General features: G+C 34.0%; 1 protein-coding gene and 1 non-coding gene across 5 annotated transcripts; both read left to right on the forward strand.

The window, feature by feature from the left end:
• The first annotated feature begins 766 nt into the window (after positions 1 to 766).
• On the forward strand, positions 767 to 3,963 carry LOC112417578 (cytochrome P450 714C2). The gene is made up of 5 exons (XM_024773925.2): positions 767 to 1,102; positions 1,398 to 1,624; positions 1,766 to 2,013; positions 2,124 to 2,547; positions 3,377 to 3,963. Exons 1-5 carry the CDS (start codon positions 802 to 804, stop codon positions 3,815 to 3,817), a joined length of 1,641 nt encoding a protein of 546 aa, XP_024629693.1. The 5' UTR covers positions 767 to 801; the 3' UTR covers positions 3,818 to 3,963.
• Positions 3,964 to 9,893: 5,930 nt separating this feature from the next.
• Positions 9,894 to 16,098, forward strand: LOC11407457 (uncharacterized). 4 transcript variants are annotated; one of them, XR_003007736.2, is made up of 8 exons: positions 9,894 to 10,376; positions 10,760 to 10,865; positions 10,966 to 11,084; positions 11,509 to 11,608; positions 11,717 to 11,878; positions 12,320 to 12,574; positions 12,656 to 15,384; positions 15,729 to 16,098. It is a non-coding gene; the product is annotated as an uncharacterized protein (transcript). The 4 variants fall into 4 exon arrangements; XR_003007735.2 differs by having other exon boundaries at positions 9,894 to 10,371; XR_003007738.2 differs by having other exon boundaries at positions 9,896 to 10,371; positions 14,436 to 15,384.
• The last annotated feature ends 1,238 nt before the right edge of the window (positions 16,099 to 17,336 follow it).

Raw genomic sequence — 17,336 nt, forward strand, 5'->3', positions numbered from 1 at the left:
CAATTTGATGACGTCGATGTCGTCTTGGATTCAAAGATTACAATAGACGCCTTCCACCATCGTCAGGTTGATGTTACGGAATTTGGACAGGTAATTTCAGCATGCCAGAGTCTTTTCAACACATACTTCTCAAACTCTAAGGTCGAGTTCAACAGGCGACAAGGAAATGAGGTAGCTCACACCCTTGCTGGGGTTGCCGCATTAACCGCTAGTCCCACTATTTATTATCGTGTACCTCGTTGTATTAACTCACTTATTATTAATGAAATGCTATAAGCATACTCATTTTCTTTATAAAAAAAATTATAGATAACTCTTCGTTTCAATTCAACCATCTATTTTAATTGTATATGTTCTCACTTTTAATTTCAATAAATCTTAACCATCTATTTTATCTAACGGTGTTTTTCTCGTGGTCCACCAGTGAGGGACCTAATTGGACCCTCACCTTAAAATCCACCCTATTTTACTATCTTTTTGTACAAAATCAACTCCTAAACAATTTAATTGGAATAATATCTTTTTGGTTTATTGATATCCTAAATTTGTCCTTCAAATAATGTTTTTGTTAAACAAGGAAAATAAAGTAAATATAATATTCTAAATGTTCAAATAATCTACCAACTGTTTTGTACATGTACACATGCATTTATTGTTTTTTAAAGTAACATTTTGACTAAATTAAATGTAGTCAAAGAAACTTTTCTAACAAATCAAATATTTAAAAGGTTCCTATAGAATACCAAATTGAAAAAGTGTATAAACTTTGAGACTCAAAATCTATAGTTTGAATGTGATATCATGGAATCTGAATATCAGTGGTTGTCTTCAGAGAATATGATGAAAAAGCTATGGTGGACAATTTTGTTGATTGTTATAAGCAGTGTTATAACATTGTTAGAGAAAGTGTTGTTAACACCGCGAAGGATTCGATTGATGCTGGAAAAACAAGGTATCAATGGACCAAAACCTTCTTTTCTCTTTGGTAACATTTCAGAGTTGCGACAAATTCATCTTCAATCTCCTGCATCTGCCGATTCGTTTAATGAAGAATGGATTGGTTCTTTGTTCCCACATTTTCACACCTGGAAGCAACACTATGGTATGTCAAATCTTCATTTTATTTTTGTTGTACTGTTTTTTAGGAATTTGAGGAATATACACACAACATATTAGTTTAACCAATCACTCTCGATATCAATGTATGATAACTTTAGTGTATATGAATGAGAAATGATAATTAAGATGAGAAAGAGTAAAATAAGAGGGATAGAGAGAAAATCATAATCACTTTCCCACCCAATCTCAACCTGTGATTTACTCTATTTTTTTGTTCTTTTCCTGAAACTCTTTTTCTTCCTCTTAGTAAGACTTGTTGTTTTGGTACTGATCATTAGGTGAAATGTATCTATACTCTACTGGACTCAAGCAACATTTATATGTGGAGAAACCAGAATTAATAAAAGATATAAGTCTGCATAGGTCCCTAGATCTTGGTAGGCCTACATATATAAAGAAGCAATTACTGCCCATGTTTGGAGATGGTGTCTTCATAACCAATGGACAACTATGGAATTTCCAAAGGAATCTTGTTGTTCCTGAGTTCTTCATTACAAAAATTAAGGTTAGTATAGACTCCATGGTTCCTTTATAATTGTCGTATTTGTAGGGAAATTTTGTTCGTTGTTTTTAAAGTTTAATACAACATTAACGATTGGTTTATCAATGATATCATATAATGTATGTTTTTGTTTATTTTATGTAGAACATGATAGATATTATGGAAGGATCTACCCTGGAAATTATCAAACAATGGGATAATTGCATAGCAAAAAATAAAGGGATTGCAGAGATAGTGATTGAAACAGATCTAAAGATTCTTTTTGAGGATATCATTTCGAGAGCTTGTTTTGGCAGCGATTATGCACAAGGAAGGCAAATTTTTGCAAAATTGGCTGCTATGCAAGCTGCTTTTGCAAAACCTAGTCTTATGTTTGGATTTATAAACCTAAGGTTATATACATTTGTCACAAACTTATTCTAGAAGTCTATCGTAAATTTTATATTATATAATATTATACCATGTTCCTGGTTCATAAATGTTTTAAATGATGTTCTTGTAGCTTTCTTCCCACAAAGGAAAACAAAGAGATAAGGAGGTTGAAGAAAGAGGTGGACATGTTGATAATGAATATCATCCATGATCGTAAAATGCAAAACCAGAAGAACGATACAAATGAGAAACAAAGTGATCTATTACAAAAAATACTAGAAGGTGTTGCAAGTGACACGACTTTAAAGGCTAGTGAAAATGGTATTTTCAAGTTTGAGAATAAAATAAAGTCGAACCAATTGATAATAGACCTCTGCAAAAATATATACTTTGCTGGCTCTGAGTCAACCGCTTTTGCCGTTACTTGGGCATTGCTGCTTCTTGCAATACATCCCGAATGGCAGCAACGTGTCCGGGCTGAGATTTTTGATACTTTTGATAACAATTCACCTCATTTGTTTCATGACACGAACAAACTTCAAAAATTGAAAGTGGTTAGTACATCCCTTCATCATCAAAACCAACATATTTACAATAATTGTACATTGATTATTACTACTAAGCAGTTATTGCATTGTGTTGACATTTCTTAATGTTATTTTTTGATTGGTTGTGCCATATTTATTCTCTTATTGTTAAGTTTCTCCCATTGGATATTGTAAGATGTTCTTGCTAGAACTATAAGTGATCTAGCCCGATGGTGTACCATGACTAAGGTTTCGAGGTGTTTATTTGTGGAACAGTGACCTCCTTTTAATCTTCGAGTAGTTGATCTATTTGTAGAGGTTTTCTGAATAGGCTACTCGATACTGGGGGAGTTAAGAAAATCATGGGATCATGGAAGTTGATGTTGCTAAGATTATTGGCCATCATGCCCGATTATTGGGTCTAGAGGTCTTAATCTATATGACAGTCCGTATATGATATGACTTGAATAATTATACGTGGGGTGCATGCCATTACCTTACAAACTGATTTTGTGTTCGTCAACTTTGATATATTATTAGAGCATATCTCAAATATGTTCTCATTGGTTAGATGCACCCTTCGACAATTAAGTTGATTTTTGTGAAAAATGAGTTTGACCTTCTGCAAATTATAATGCTCGTGAAGAACATGTCTAAGTCACCATTATAGGACTCCATTTCCTTTTATTACATGTATAATTAACTCTTTTCAATAGTCTTTATTATTTATTATTCACTAGTTTCATCATAAGACAAAAGTTATTTGTGGCCATGTTCAATGGTATGTCACAAAAGCATTGTACTACTTTGATATCCTAAAAATCTCAAAAATTGAATTTAGGATTTCCTTTTGCAGCTAACAATGGTGATTCAAGAGAGTCTACGTCTTTATGGGCCTGCAATCGTGGTCTCCAGGGAAGTTTTAGCTGAGATGAAGTTGGGAGAATTTATGCTACCTAAAGGCATCTACATGTGGTTATTCTTGCCATCATTGCATCGAGACGCTGATAATTGGGGACCAGATGCTACAAAGTTCAATCCAGAGAGATTTGCTAACGGTGTTTCTGCATCATGTAAGTATCCTCAGGCATATATACCATTTGGACTTGGGAGTCGACATTGTCTAGGTCAAAACTTTTCCATTACAGAAATGAAGGTAGTACTCAGTCTTCTTCTTTATAATTTCTCCTTTGATGTTTCACCAAACTATCGCCATTGTCCTGTGTATAAAATGGTGTTAATGCCAAAATATGGTGTTAGACTTCTTGTAAGCAAGGTTCAGAACACAGAAAAATGATTATGGTTCTGTTATGCTTTTTCTATTGTCACAAAGTACAATCACATAGCAATAGCTAGTATGACTTTGTTGGTTTTAACACCTATTAATAATACATCATGTTGTATCAATAATGCATCTTATTGTCTATATTCTCTGGTGCTTTCTATCTTGTGCATATGTTGAAATATATAGGAATTTTTAAGAAACAAAAACTTTTTGATCCTCGTTGAATTTTATGTATCTCGGTTTCTAAGAATTTCATTACATTGTTGATGATGATACCATTTAATTGGAAGATAATGAGGATTAGGATCTCGGTTGCGGAAGTATGTGTATGATGCGTCTCACGTGATTCAAGTGGATGATTTTGAAGTAAGGGATAATTTGACCGTTGAAACTTGGCCAGTTAGGATTGAGGATCGGGAGGTGAAGCATTTGAGAGGCAAAAAGATAGTTTTGGTAAAGGTGATTTGGGTTGGACCAACCGGTGAGAGTGCTACCTGGGAATCGAAGAATAGGATGAGGGTTTCGTATCCGGAGTTGTTTCCTTGAAATTTTCGTGGGTGAAAACTCTTTTCAGTGGGGGAGAGTTGTAACAACCTGTTTTTTGATCAAAGTATAAATAATAGTTTTCCATAGGAAAACGGATCGCCTTTATTTTTAAAAAGAATAAAAAAGAATGTATGTAAAGGATTTGTCGGACCACCTTTATTTTTAATGCACTTGCATTTGCACTTTTTCTTTTTCTTTAAGTTTATGCAATTTAAATTTAATGTCTTCGAAAGACGCCACACGGTCTCGTCTCATTCGTTAAGCAACCTACGAACTCGATGAACGAACACCAACAAAATGCACAACATGTCCTAGGATCTCTGGTTTGGTCCTGCTTGTTATAATCAAAATCAGTCGGTATTTGTTTACCAAAAACACCGATATACAGCAACAGAACGTGAAAGTGACATGATCGTGACCCAACACAATAAAATAACGTGAAAGTGGCTGAAAATTCTTTTTTAAAATAGATTTTGAAAATTTAAAATCAACTTACCCACTTAATTATCTGATAGTTTGGAGATTACCTTACATAAACTTCTTTTGAAGTTATGCTTCAGTTTTGTGCTAAAGAGAATCTGCCAATTATTGTAGAGAGCAATATTTTTTTAAGGGTGAATACCTCTTTTCGTTCCTGTAATATTAGCGAATTCCAGTTTTAGTCCCTGTAAAAAAAAAAATTTAGATTTTGTCCTTGTAATTTCAGATTCTTCCAATTTTGATTCCTCCTTTCATCAAGTCAGCATAATCTGCATAAATTACGTCCCTGTAATTTCAGATTTCTCCCACTTTTGGTCCTTGTACTTTCAGATTCCTCCATTTTTGGTCCCTCATTTTACGTGCCATGTATGCAGATTCTGCTTACGTGGTGGAATGAGGGACCAAAAGTGGAAGAATCTGAAATTACAGGGACAAAATCTAATTTTTTTTTTACAGGGACTAAAACTGAAATTCACTAATATTACAGGGACGAAAAGTGGTATTTACCCTTTTTTAAAGATTATAGAGAGCAAATACAGCAAAAATATAAATGTTATAGGAGTTGAGTGTATGGAAATGCATAAGGACATAATTGGCCAAGATTGAATGATACAATTTATAAGATGTCAATAACTTTTCTTCTTCGTTCTAGCATAAGGTCAAAGAGAAATGAAATCCTAAAATTCTTTTTTATTCATTTATGCTTTAATACAATCAAATATGGAACAAAAGAATAGTCCCAATGATGAACAGTAAGGAAGGAATGGGGAATAATTCTATTGAAAGTGAATTTGAATGTATTGAAAAACCCACTTGGTTTGGTTTGGTAGGCTTTGGACTTAGGAGTGTGCTCTTCCTCAAAGTCTTGGGTTCGATTCTCTACCGCCAATTTAGGTGGGTTAGTTTAGCTTCTTCAAAAAAAATAAAAAATATTAAAAGATTCCATTGTGGTTGACAAGTTTTTAAGAGGGTGAAATTTTTTGGATACTTTGTTTCATCCTCTTTTAGTATTTTAGTTATTTCTAATTTTGGTTGAAACAATTTTTTTTTCCACTTAATTTGATAATCTCATTTTTTTTAGGGACTGATAATCTCATTTGTTAGTTGGTGGTGTGAAACATTGATTGACATAGAGTTCATGGTTTTCATGTCTTACACCAATGTTCAACATTTTTTCAGTTAAAACTTTGTTTGCATTGATTCTATGTGTTCCATTTCTATTTATTAATTTATTTTATTTTCTCATCGGACCGTGGTCCATTTGGTCATATTAGGTTACCACGATGATGGCTGATTCATATAGACAATCTTATAACCACCAGGTGGAAACAATTCAAGATGATGCTATGAAAAAGAAATAAAATTGGTTTGCAGATTTCCGGACTCCTTACAGTAAGTTCTTTATTTGATTGTCGCCTACTCGCCCATATTTTCATATTTGTCACTTAATTGCATCTTTTATTATTGGTTGAGAACAGTCCTTTTGTCCCATAAAATCTTTCCTCATGTGGGTGTTGTGTCTTTTTATGTGTCTTTTTATGTTCCCTCTTAGTTTGTGATCTGGTTCTGGTTTTGGATTCCTTGTTATCTTGGACCTAAGGTGTATGCTTAGTCAATCATATTATGCATATAAGCTCAAGTTTGCATGTTGTATTGAATTGTATTTTATTAAACGATTCTCTTGATACAATATAACTCAAGTGCTGCATTTTACAGTTTTTGCAATATAACTCATCTGTTTTGATTAATTGATAATTGGCAATGTTTTCTTCATGGGAGTGGCTATTAGCAAACTTTGGTTTTCGTGCATGAACATAGATTAATTTCTAATGCTCATTTGTGTTAATGTTGATTGATGGGTTAATCATTTAACAAAAAATAATTGAAATTGACTACTCTGGTGTTTTTTCGAAGTTAATGGAGGATGTTTGATTTTATGCAATATTTTTATGCATAATTTCTTGCTTGTTTGCTGCAGCCAAATCTTGAGGTACTGACTACTGATCAAACCCAAGAACAACTGAAGAAGTATTGTAGGTTCTAGCTATGTTATTCTAGGTGTTTTATCTATTTGCATTTTATAGTAAAACTCTTACCCTTATAGTGCAGTGACTACTGACTATGTTTTACTTTGCTCTAACATTATAGTTCAGTATATGATTTTGTTTTGATTAGTTAATGTATTTTGGTACTACTTTTCATTAGTACGTGTATTTTTTATTACTAGGTTATAGCTTTAAGTCAGACAACTAGGTGCTTGTTTCTCTAATTACTAACCAGTTAATTCCTAGCTTTGGTAATGTACCACACGACCCAAAGGGTTCTAGCCACTGGGTACCTACGTCTAGGGTCAACAATTCCTAGGGTATCTTTGGCTAGTTAATAATCACTTACTTCCTAGACAAATAGTTATCAGTAAAGGAATATAAATATCAAGATATACGCATCCAGTTAGTGATAACAATGTTAGGTTCTGTCACAACCTAAGTACCTAATCTACAGTTGCACCTCTCATAGAAATAAAGACTATAATCTAATAAAACTCTATAGTGGACAAAAACTTAATTAAAATAAATAAATGACAAATTAAATTAAATAAATATGCAACAAAAATATACAGAGGTTCATCTTAGAACTCTAACCTAAAAATATTTAGTTACAAATGGTAACTAAAAACAAATTACTAAAGATAAAAACATACCCCATAAAATCAAGGAGAAGATAGAAACTCTCCTGAAGCTCCAAAGTTGTCTTCCTCTTGAACTGCTCCAGTTCTGAACGAGAAATTCTGAATGAGGAAGGCTGGTATTCATAGTGAGAGTTTCTACCTGGGTTTGGGCTAAAAGTGCGGGCTTTACCCAAAACAGAAGCAGGAAAAGACAGTTGCGCTCCAACTTTTTGCATGCACGGGGTGCATAAGAAATGCCCTAGGCGCATTCTGCCTTCCTTCCGAGCCCAATATCCAATTTTCTATCGTTTTTAGGTCTTCGTCTTCAAATAACTTACTTCGTTACTTTGGGAAAAAAATTCCTCCCACTTGTAAGTCTTCTAAGGTCTCTTGAATCTTTATTCTTGTTTCTTGAATCTTCACAATTCTTCGGTTGTTCTTGATTTGCCGATTTGCATGATTTCTTCGTGAATTACTTCAAAAACCCCCTTAAATTGCTATGTTTTGGGAAAACTTGAATTACAAACTCAAATATAGAAAACATTACAAAAGTTCCGAAATCATAGGCAATCGTTCTAATACTCCTCCTTTTTGATGCTATTTCCTACTAAAATAAATTGAAAAACATGCTAAGAATAACGTAAGATGACCTTTCATCAATTGTTTAATTTTTTATTATGTAGATTTGAAACAATGGCCAATTTGTCCAGCACTCAAGTACGCTTCATGGAAATCCTCAGTTGCTCAAGTTTCGGTACATTATTGTCATGTTAAAAGGTCTGAAGGATCATTTGAAACAATGGCCAATTTGTCCGGCACTCAAGTACGCTTCATGGAAATCCTCAGTTGCTCAAGTTTCGGTACATTATTGTCATGTTAAAAGGTCTGACGGATCATTTGAATGAAATCAACCAAGGACACACCCACGAAGACACAAGAAGGATGAAATATGTTTGTTATGAACGTTCAACGTTTGACGAGGGGAAAATATTGTTCACGACGACAACGTGAGAAGCATGTTCTCGATTTTTTTGGCTGCACAACATGTTCCCATGGATCGATATGTATGTTACGTTGTTGAGATCGCCTGAAGATATTCTTAAGAGTTTGATTCTTTCAAAAAATTATGTTTAGGTAGCATCATTATTATGTATTGTATTTATTTTGTTGGAATTTATGTTTAATTCTTGTTAGTTTACTGAATATGTTGGCATTGAAATGTCTTATACTTAGTGTAGAGTTTTGTAAGATTCTTTGAAAAGTCAATGAATGAAGAGAACACAACATGTATTTTACCGAATTAGCTATATTTGTTTTCACATCGAATTCCTTTGTATAAGATGAGTGTGACGTAAGGGAATACACCTCTAAGATGTTGTTTTGTGCTTGATAATGCTCCTCTATTAATTGAAACATGTCAGTTTGCAGTGCAATATGATTAAGTTCAAAAGAATGTATTGTAATGCATTCCTTTACTTTGCTACTCATCTTGTATAGGAAATTCGATGATAACCTATATTCTTGATTTGGTAGAATACATGTGTTGTGTTCTCTTCATTCTTTTGAATTTTCAAAGGAAGCTGCTAATCTCTATCCAAAGTATAAGACACTTCAATGCCTATATTTTCGGCAAACTTTCAAGAATATAATTTAAACCCAACATCATGATGATACCACATATTTAGGGAGAATGTAATGTAACTTAGATGAAATTAAAACTAAATAAAATTGTGTATTTTTTGAATTGATTTCGTGTACTTGTACAATTTTATTCGAATTTATTCAATACGCAACTTTATTCAAATTTATTCAATATCAAAATGAGACATTTCACACCATTACATTTAATCATCTCCCCCGTCACCTGCTTTTGGCTGGGGGACCAAAATAACACGTCATTCCGCTCCTTCTCATCTTGTTGAAATTGTACACGCGCACTTCACTTTTTTTTTTTGTCCGGAACCTTCGCATTCGATACGTGACATGTCACAGTGGTTTTTGCTTTTTTCTTCTCACCCTCCTTTTTCAATTGAGCATCACCCTATTCCTGAGACATCTCTGCACAATGTAAAAATCAATGTTCAAAACCTTCTCTAATCCTAAAACTTCTACCACAAATACCTAACAATTTCAAACAATTTCTATCGATTACTAAAAATTTCTACCACAATTTAATCAATTATACTTTAATCAACATCTAACAATTCAATCAAATCATAAACATCTAACATCATAAAATCTTAAATCAACGTGAGTTAACTCACGTTGACTTAAGTCAAATAACGAACGAGACTTAAGTCACGCTGAATATCTGCATGGATTAACTCACGCGAGGTATTGGATAGTTCCATTGAGAATAAGCGAAATTTGATGGAAGAAAAGCAATTTTCTTGATATTATCCCATCCCATTACAAAACTCCCATAAACCAAAGTCAACCCACGTAATCAATTCCAACCGTAAAATCCTAAAATTTCGTTTCCGCTTTCCCTCATTATCTCAGAATTTAAGCACCTTTTCCTTATATACCTTTCCCACTTGGTCCATATATCCCCAAATCTCTCACCTCGTTTCAATCTAGGTCACCAACCACGGCCTCTGGTGTTTTGTTACGGCTGATTCAGCTTCTCATGACGCCCTTACCGTCAGTGTTGATACAGCTTTCGACAATACCAGAACTAGATATAGTAAGAGAACTAAGTAGTCTTCATCCACCTCCTCTGGTCGTGCCGTAGCTGTTTCCAGTGATTCAAATTCCGATGAATGTTGACGGTAACAGCGGTGATGATGAAGTTTCAAACTCTAAATTTCTTGGAGTTCCGGTTCCTGATGAGTAAGCTAAACAGCGCTGGCCAAAGCGGTATCAAGAGCAGGTAAGGTATAACTTTCTTTATTGCATATGCATTTCAAAGAATATTATGCGATTCCACCTGAATATAAGATTACACATTTGAATGATTACATATAGGTGTTGACCCATACTTTGCCAATATGGCTATAGGCGTTGTTTATTGTAGGATTCAAAGTAATGAAGTATTAAATTAATCTATACTTAAGTTAGTTCACATAGTAATAATATGGGTTGGCACACATGGTTGCAAGCCAATCATCGTTTGATGATGCTGATGGTACATTATCAAGCTGGTTTTTTCTGTGTTTGTTTAGTTTCCCTATCATGGTCTGCTGAAAAGTTATTTTATTAGATATTATCTTTTTTACACTTTTTGGTTGATTCAATTTTTTTATTTTTTTTATATTCAGGGTGAGAAAGGCGGAGGGAATTATATTTGTAAAATTAGAGATGTTCGAGTCAGTTGATGGAGAATTATTCTTTAGGGCGCAATGGTATTACCGAGCGAAGGACACTGTAAGTTAACGCTAATGACCTATTATATATACGAGGTTGAACTCATTATGTTTGAACTGAAAAATTGATTTAGTTTGAATACCTTCTAATTAAATTGCAGGTCATAAAGACCATGGGCAGCTTATTGATCCCAAACGTGTGTTCTATTCAGAAGTCCAGGATGACAATCCATTGGATTGTCTTGTTGGAAAGTTAAACATTGCTAGATTAGAGCTGAATGTACGTTAACAAATTACCTTTATTCATTGCTTACTTCAATTTTTCTATTGTAATTTTTGTCGTTTAAGTTTAATTGTTCTAAAAGTGTCTCTATTATTTGAGTAATTTTAAATGTATAAAAACTAAAGAAGATGGAAATTGAAACTTTTGAGCTTGTCTATAATTTGTCTTTAAATTAAAAAACTGTAATTTGCAATTAAATTCTTTTAAGCTATTAAGTCTCTTTTATAAATTTTAAACTTCAAAGATGCAATTAAATTTTTAGTGGCAAGAATTCAATTACAATTATTAACTTGGCTTGGGAGTTAGGACCTTGGAGTGTGCTCTTCCACATGGTCTCAAGTTCGATGCTCCCCGATGCCAATTTAGGTGGACTACTTAAGCTTCTTCAATTAGGTTTATAAACGACTACATTTAATTTCAGGTGGATTTTGATGCTAAGAAAGAATCAATTCCACCATGTGACTATTATTGTGACACTCTCTATCTTTTGCTGTACTCTACATTTGCTAAATTTTGACCAGGTTTAATTTCATCTTCAGACACATTTATTAACCATACTTATTTTTCAATTTTACATTTATTTTTCAAATTTTCATCCCTTCTCATTTCATTACAAATTTGCAATTCAGAAAACAAGGACATTCCTAGTGAGACTTCCTCAATAGTCTCTTCAGATATTGAGGTAAATGGAATATCAGAGCTGAACACAAATATTGCTAACACTAAACCAGAGCTGAAGTTGCTAGACTTGTATTCTGGCTGCGGTGCGATGTCAACTGGTTTATGTCAAGGTGGTATTCTATCCGGTTCGAAGATGGTTACAATGAGTTTTATTTACCTGCTTGCATTTGAAAACAATCACTTGAATACTATATGTTTTCGTCCTTGTTTTGATATGATATTATTCGTTGTTATTTTAACATAGATGGGCAGTGGATATGAATGAACATGCATATCCTAAGACTGAGATAATTGTGTGTTATTCTGTTTTGTATTCGTGCATGTTAATTACTGTCTTTAGTCGGCTCCTTATGTTGCACTTTAAAAATAAAGAGTTGTTAAAATTTTAGAGAAAGCATGCATTTGTTTTAACACTACTTTTTTATTCATCGTATCAAAATACCATAGAACTCCATTTTAGATGCTCTAAAATAACACACTTGCAATACTAATTTGCATGCGTAATTGAAATGGTTGTGATATGTATGCCATTCTTTTATTGGTAAATTCAGGTTAGAAATGAAAAGGCATAGAATTTCCTTTTATTACTGAAGTAATAGGAGAAGCTGTGTTGCTATTTCTCTTTAACCCAAAACATGGTTCCACATGAGTATTATGTGGAACTTTTTCGTGAGGAAGAGGAAGAAGAGGATGATAATACCGGGCCTGAAGAGAACAACGGTGAAGAAATATTTGAAGTTCCAAAAGTCATTGATATGCGTTACAATGATCCAAAAAAGGAAGACAAACATGGGTTATACTTTAAGGTGAGCTACGTTCGACTTTTTTATCTTTTTTTTTTGTGTGCCCTACTACAGTGACTTATTCATTTTTACATTGCATGTTAGGTTTTTTGGAAGGGTTATGACTCTGGTTAGGATTCTTGGGAGCCTATCGATGGTTTAAGGTGAGAGCAACAAATTGAAAAAAAAATATGTTATACTGCCTAGTGTATGTTTCTGCTTAATTTCAAATAGAAATGTGTGTTCTTGAATATAATTGCTTTTGCCCCAAATGAATTGTAGTTTTGATGTAAATGATACTGATAATTCTTGGTTGGTTTTGCAATGTTTAATCATTGAAATGGTTTGCAATCTTCATTTAAGTTAATTGGAGAGTTTAATGCCATTTTATTCTCTTCTGTATCTTATTTTATTAGTTGTATCTTTAAATTCTCATCTGTGGTGCACATTATTGACATTTTGTTCTTTTAAACTTGTGTGATTTAAATAATTTCTATGAAACAGTAATTACAAGGAGAGGATAAAGGATTTTGGTTAAGGCATCGAGTTGAACATCTTACCATTGCCGGTAATATGCTATATCAGAAGATTTCAAAGTTATTATTTATCTTCATAAATTCTTCACTTGATTTAGAAATGTAAAAATTTCAATCTATTATGATAAATGCATAATTTAGATAAGCATGTTTTTTTTCTTCTTTCAAATTTGTTAACTATTCTTGTCAATTGACATATAAGGAGTTGAGGATGTAGTATGCGGTGGACCTCCTTGTCAAGGAATTAGTGACTTCAACCATTTAGGAACGTCCTTTACAAGATGAAAAAGAAAAACAAACAACTAGCTGTTTTTATTCATATTGTTCATTACCTTCGACCCAAATTCACATTGATGGAAAACGTGGTTGATCTTCTAAAGTTTTCATATGGCTTTCTTGTAAGATATGCATTGGGTCGTTTGGTTCAAATGAGCTATCGAAGTCATCTGATAGTTTACCCAATGCATATCTTACAAGAAAGTCATCTGAAAACTTTAGAAGATCAACCACATTTTCCATTAATGTGAATTTGGGTCGTAGGTAATGAACAATATGCATAAAAACAGCTAGTTGTTTGTTTTTTTTTTTAATATTGTAAAGAATCCTTTTTGTTCCTAAAACGGTTGAAGCCACTAATTTCTTGACAAGGAGGTCCACGGCATACTACATCCGCAACTCACTACATGACAATTGACAAGAATAGTCAACAAATTTGAAAGAAAGAAAAAAAAAGCATGCTTATTTAAATTTTGCAGTTATGATAATATATTGAAATCTTCACATGTCTAAATCAAGTGACGAGTTTATAAAGTTAAACAATAACTTTGAAATTTTCTGATATAGCATATTACCGATAATGGTAAGATTTTCAACTTGAAACCTTTAACCACAAAATCCTTTATCCTTTCCTTGCAATTACTGTTTCATAGAAATTATTTAAATCAAACAAGTCTAAATGAACAAAATGTCAATAATGTGCACCACAAATGAGAATTTAAAGATACAACTAATAAAATTAGATACAATAGAGAAAAAAATGCATTAAACCACCCAGGTTAACTTAATGATCGGTATCATTTACATCAAAAATATAATTCATTTGGGGCAAAAGCAATTATATGCAAGAACACACATTTCTATTTGAAAAGAGGAAACATACACTAGGCAGTATCACGTATTTTATGAAAATTTGTTGTTCTCCTTAAACTATCGATAGGCTCCCAAGAATCCTCTTCAGAGCCATAACCCTTACAAAATCCCTAACATGCAGTGTAAAAATCTGAGCCACTCACACGCATATTGATGAACAATTCCTCACATCCAATCAAAATATGGAATCTAAGCTGCAGATGCGGCTGGACAATCAGGACCAACTACAGGCAAACAGGCTCGAATCCCTAAAATACTACTTGGCCGATCTCAGCAAACAGACCCACATATCCAACACGCAAGCCCAAGCGTCCTCATCCTTAAATGCATCTTCTCAAAATCACTGACTAATACCGCTGTAAGTTCTACACAGTTCAGTCCACCATCACCCTTTCTCAAATTTTCCACCCCCACACTGTCTCTATACTGTTATCATCACCTTTTACTTCCACACAACTGCCTATTTTCACCTAGCTACAATACTTACTACACAACAACCGCCGCCACTGGTGCCTTATTTCCTCACTGCAGATCCAACAAATAACTCCCAAACCTCATTTTACAACCTCAACAACCAAGCCCAGACCTTTCCTTCATTTCCCACACAGTTTCCACCCCATTTTGGACCCCAAAACTTGAGCTAGAACCATTCGACGGTACATACCCTTTTGAATGGCTCTTTTAAGCCGAACAATTTTTTACCTTCTACCAAATACCACCTGAAAGTCGCTTATCCACGTCCTCCTTTTATATGAAAGGGCATGCTTTAATTTGGTTTAAGTGGATGCATCAAAACCACCAACTGTTTGATTGGAATTCCTTCTTCACTAAGGCCTTGGAACTTCGATTTGGACCCTCTACCTACGCCAATCACCAAGCTGAGCTGTTTAAACTTCAACAAACAGGTTTGGTGTCGGAGTATCAAGCTCAATTTGAGAACTTGGGCAATCGTGTCCCACCGAAATGGAAATAAAACTTCCAATCACCCAAGCTATAGGCCTTGCTAAACTTATTGAAGCAAAATTCAATGTTTAGATGACATCCTTATTTGTTTAACCAGGAAATTATGCATGTGTTATCAATTCGAGAAAATGCTAGACTTCAAGGTTTTCCAGACTTTTATAAGCTATGTGGACCTATAAAACAAAGGTAATTGACCATCTTATTTCTGTTTGTAGTCATATGGTTTATATTCACACAAGGAAGCTTAATCCAAACCAGATTTGGACTGTCTGTGTTTGCACGGTATACAGTTGATGGATTTGAACTCTTGAATTCATCCACTGCTTCACATTCTTGATAAGTTCTCAAACTGACAAATCCTATAGTTCAAATTATTGGCTACATGATTGTTATATAGATTCTTGACTGGAATCAATCCAATTCTCAAACCACTATGGTCGTTATTATAATAAACGATGAACATGTTGTATTGTAAAAATGTTATTATGAAGGAATTCATATATTATTGAAGGTTTTCTATATTGATATAGGTACATGCAAGTTGGGAATGCAGTTGCAGTTCCAGTGTCTCGAGTTTTAGGATACAGTCTTGGCCTTGCATATCAAGTTGTTGCTGCTGATGGACCATTATATACGCTACCTGAAAAATTTCTTGTGATTAGAAAACCAGCTTCTGCTACATCATCTGAAGAAGTTGTTGTATCATCTGAAGAAGCTGCATAAAGTAACTTGAGTTTGTGTTTCTACGATTATAATTTATCACATTCAGTTGACATATTTGTGTTATCATTGTTCTGTAACACTATTTATTTACATTGATTTCTTTTTCTGCACTGTTGAAGATGGCACGATCTTGCCATTGAATTGTTATCAAATTTATGCAACTGCCCACATTGCTAAGATCAATCCTTTCAGAACTTTGAAAATTATTATCTAGTGTTGATATTTGTTATCTCATTTGTCTTCATAGCTACCGTTCCTTGCAGCTTCTTTTATTCCACTACGTATTAGAAGTTAAGTTGTAATAAGTTTGCATTGAAGTTATTTTTGCAGGTATTAGTATCTAAATTAATTTATCTTTGAGTATAAGATTTAAATATGGCCTTGGTTTAAAATTATATAAGAAATAAATATTGAGAACTAGTAGTAATTTTTAATGTATTCCTTGAGGTCTGTCATCTGTGTATTCTTTTATGATTGAAGAACAAGGATGTCCCTTTGGTTTATATCAATTAAGGCAGTTGCTTGGGATATGCTAAAATCATCAATTATGATCCAATGAGCAAGGATATATTAGTGTTAGGGAATACATTTTTTAAGAAAGTGTTTAGATAACATTGTTGGTTGCCAGAAATTTTGAGAAAATGTTTGGATAGCAGTGTTTGAGAAAGTGTTTGGCCTGCATTGGATATATTTCATTTTCAAGATGCATTACAAAAAATAGATATTACACTGTACCTGAGACTAACTAGTTAGAAGATTGCTTTTTTGACATTGAAAAGTCACAATGACACATGTAAATGACCTAAAAGTCTCCAGCTGCAGTTAACTACCGTTTGCCAAACCGGCGGTAGTTAACTACCGCTGGAAATTGATTTTTTGCACATGCCCACTTGTTCTGCCACCAACTTCCATTTTTTAATTGCTTTTTTGATTTTTTTAATTTTGCTGGTACTCCGGATGGATCATGGCCGGCAAAGCCAGGATGGTGCGTCACTTGCCGGAGCGGGTTTTGAGGCAGTACGACTATGTTCAGACCAATCACAGACCTCCTACGATAATTGGGCCTCTTGAACCAGCGGAGGTGGTTACATGCTTCTTTGAGTTTGATGTCCATGTCCTTACCCAGCAGGAGAGGTGTAAGCTAGTCTCAGAGGACGAGGAGCATAAGAATTCAAAGGGGTACATGAAATGGTTCTACCGTGTATCTCATCCTTTATGATCGCCCCTGCTGCCGTTCCTGAGTACACAGTTCCTAGACCTGTCTACGAAGATGTTATTGTTGAGCAGTAGTGGGTCAAACATCCTCCCAACTCATTCTAGGTCATCCAAAATATCAGAGTCGTAGTTGACAACGCTATGGATGGGACTCCTAATGTGTATTCAAATCATGTTGTTGACCGCGTTATGGAGACCAT

The sequence above is a fragment of the Medicago truncatula genome, chromosome 8 (genome assembly GCF_003473485.1).
Source record: "Medicago truncatula cultivar Jemalong A17 chromosome 8, MtrunA17r5.0-ANR, whole genome shotgun sequence".
NCBI classification, from domain to species: domain Eukaryota; kingdom Viridiplantae; phylum Streptophyta; class Magnoliopsida; order Fabales; family Fabaceae; genus Medicago; species Medicago truncatula.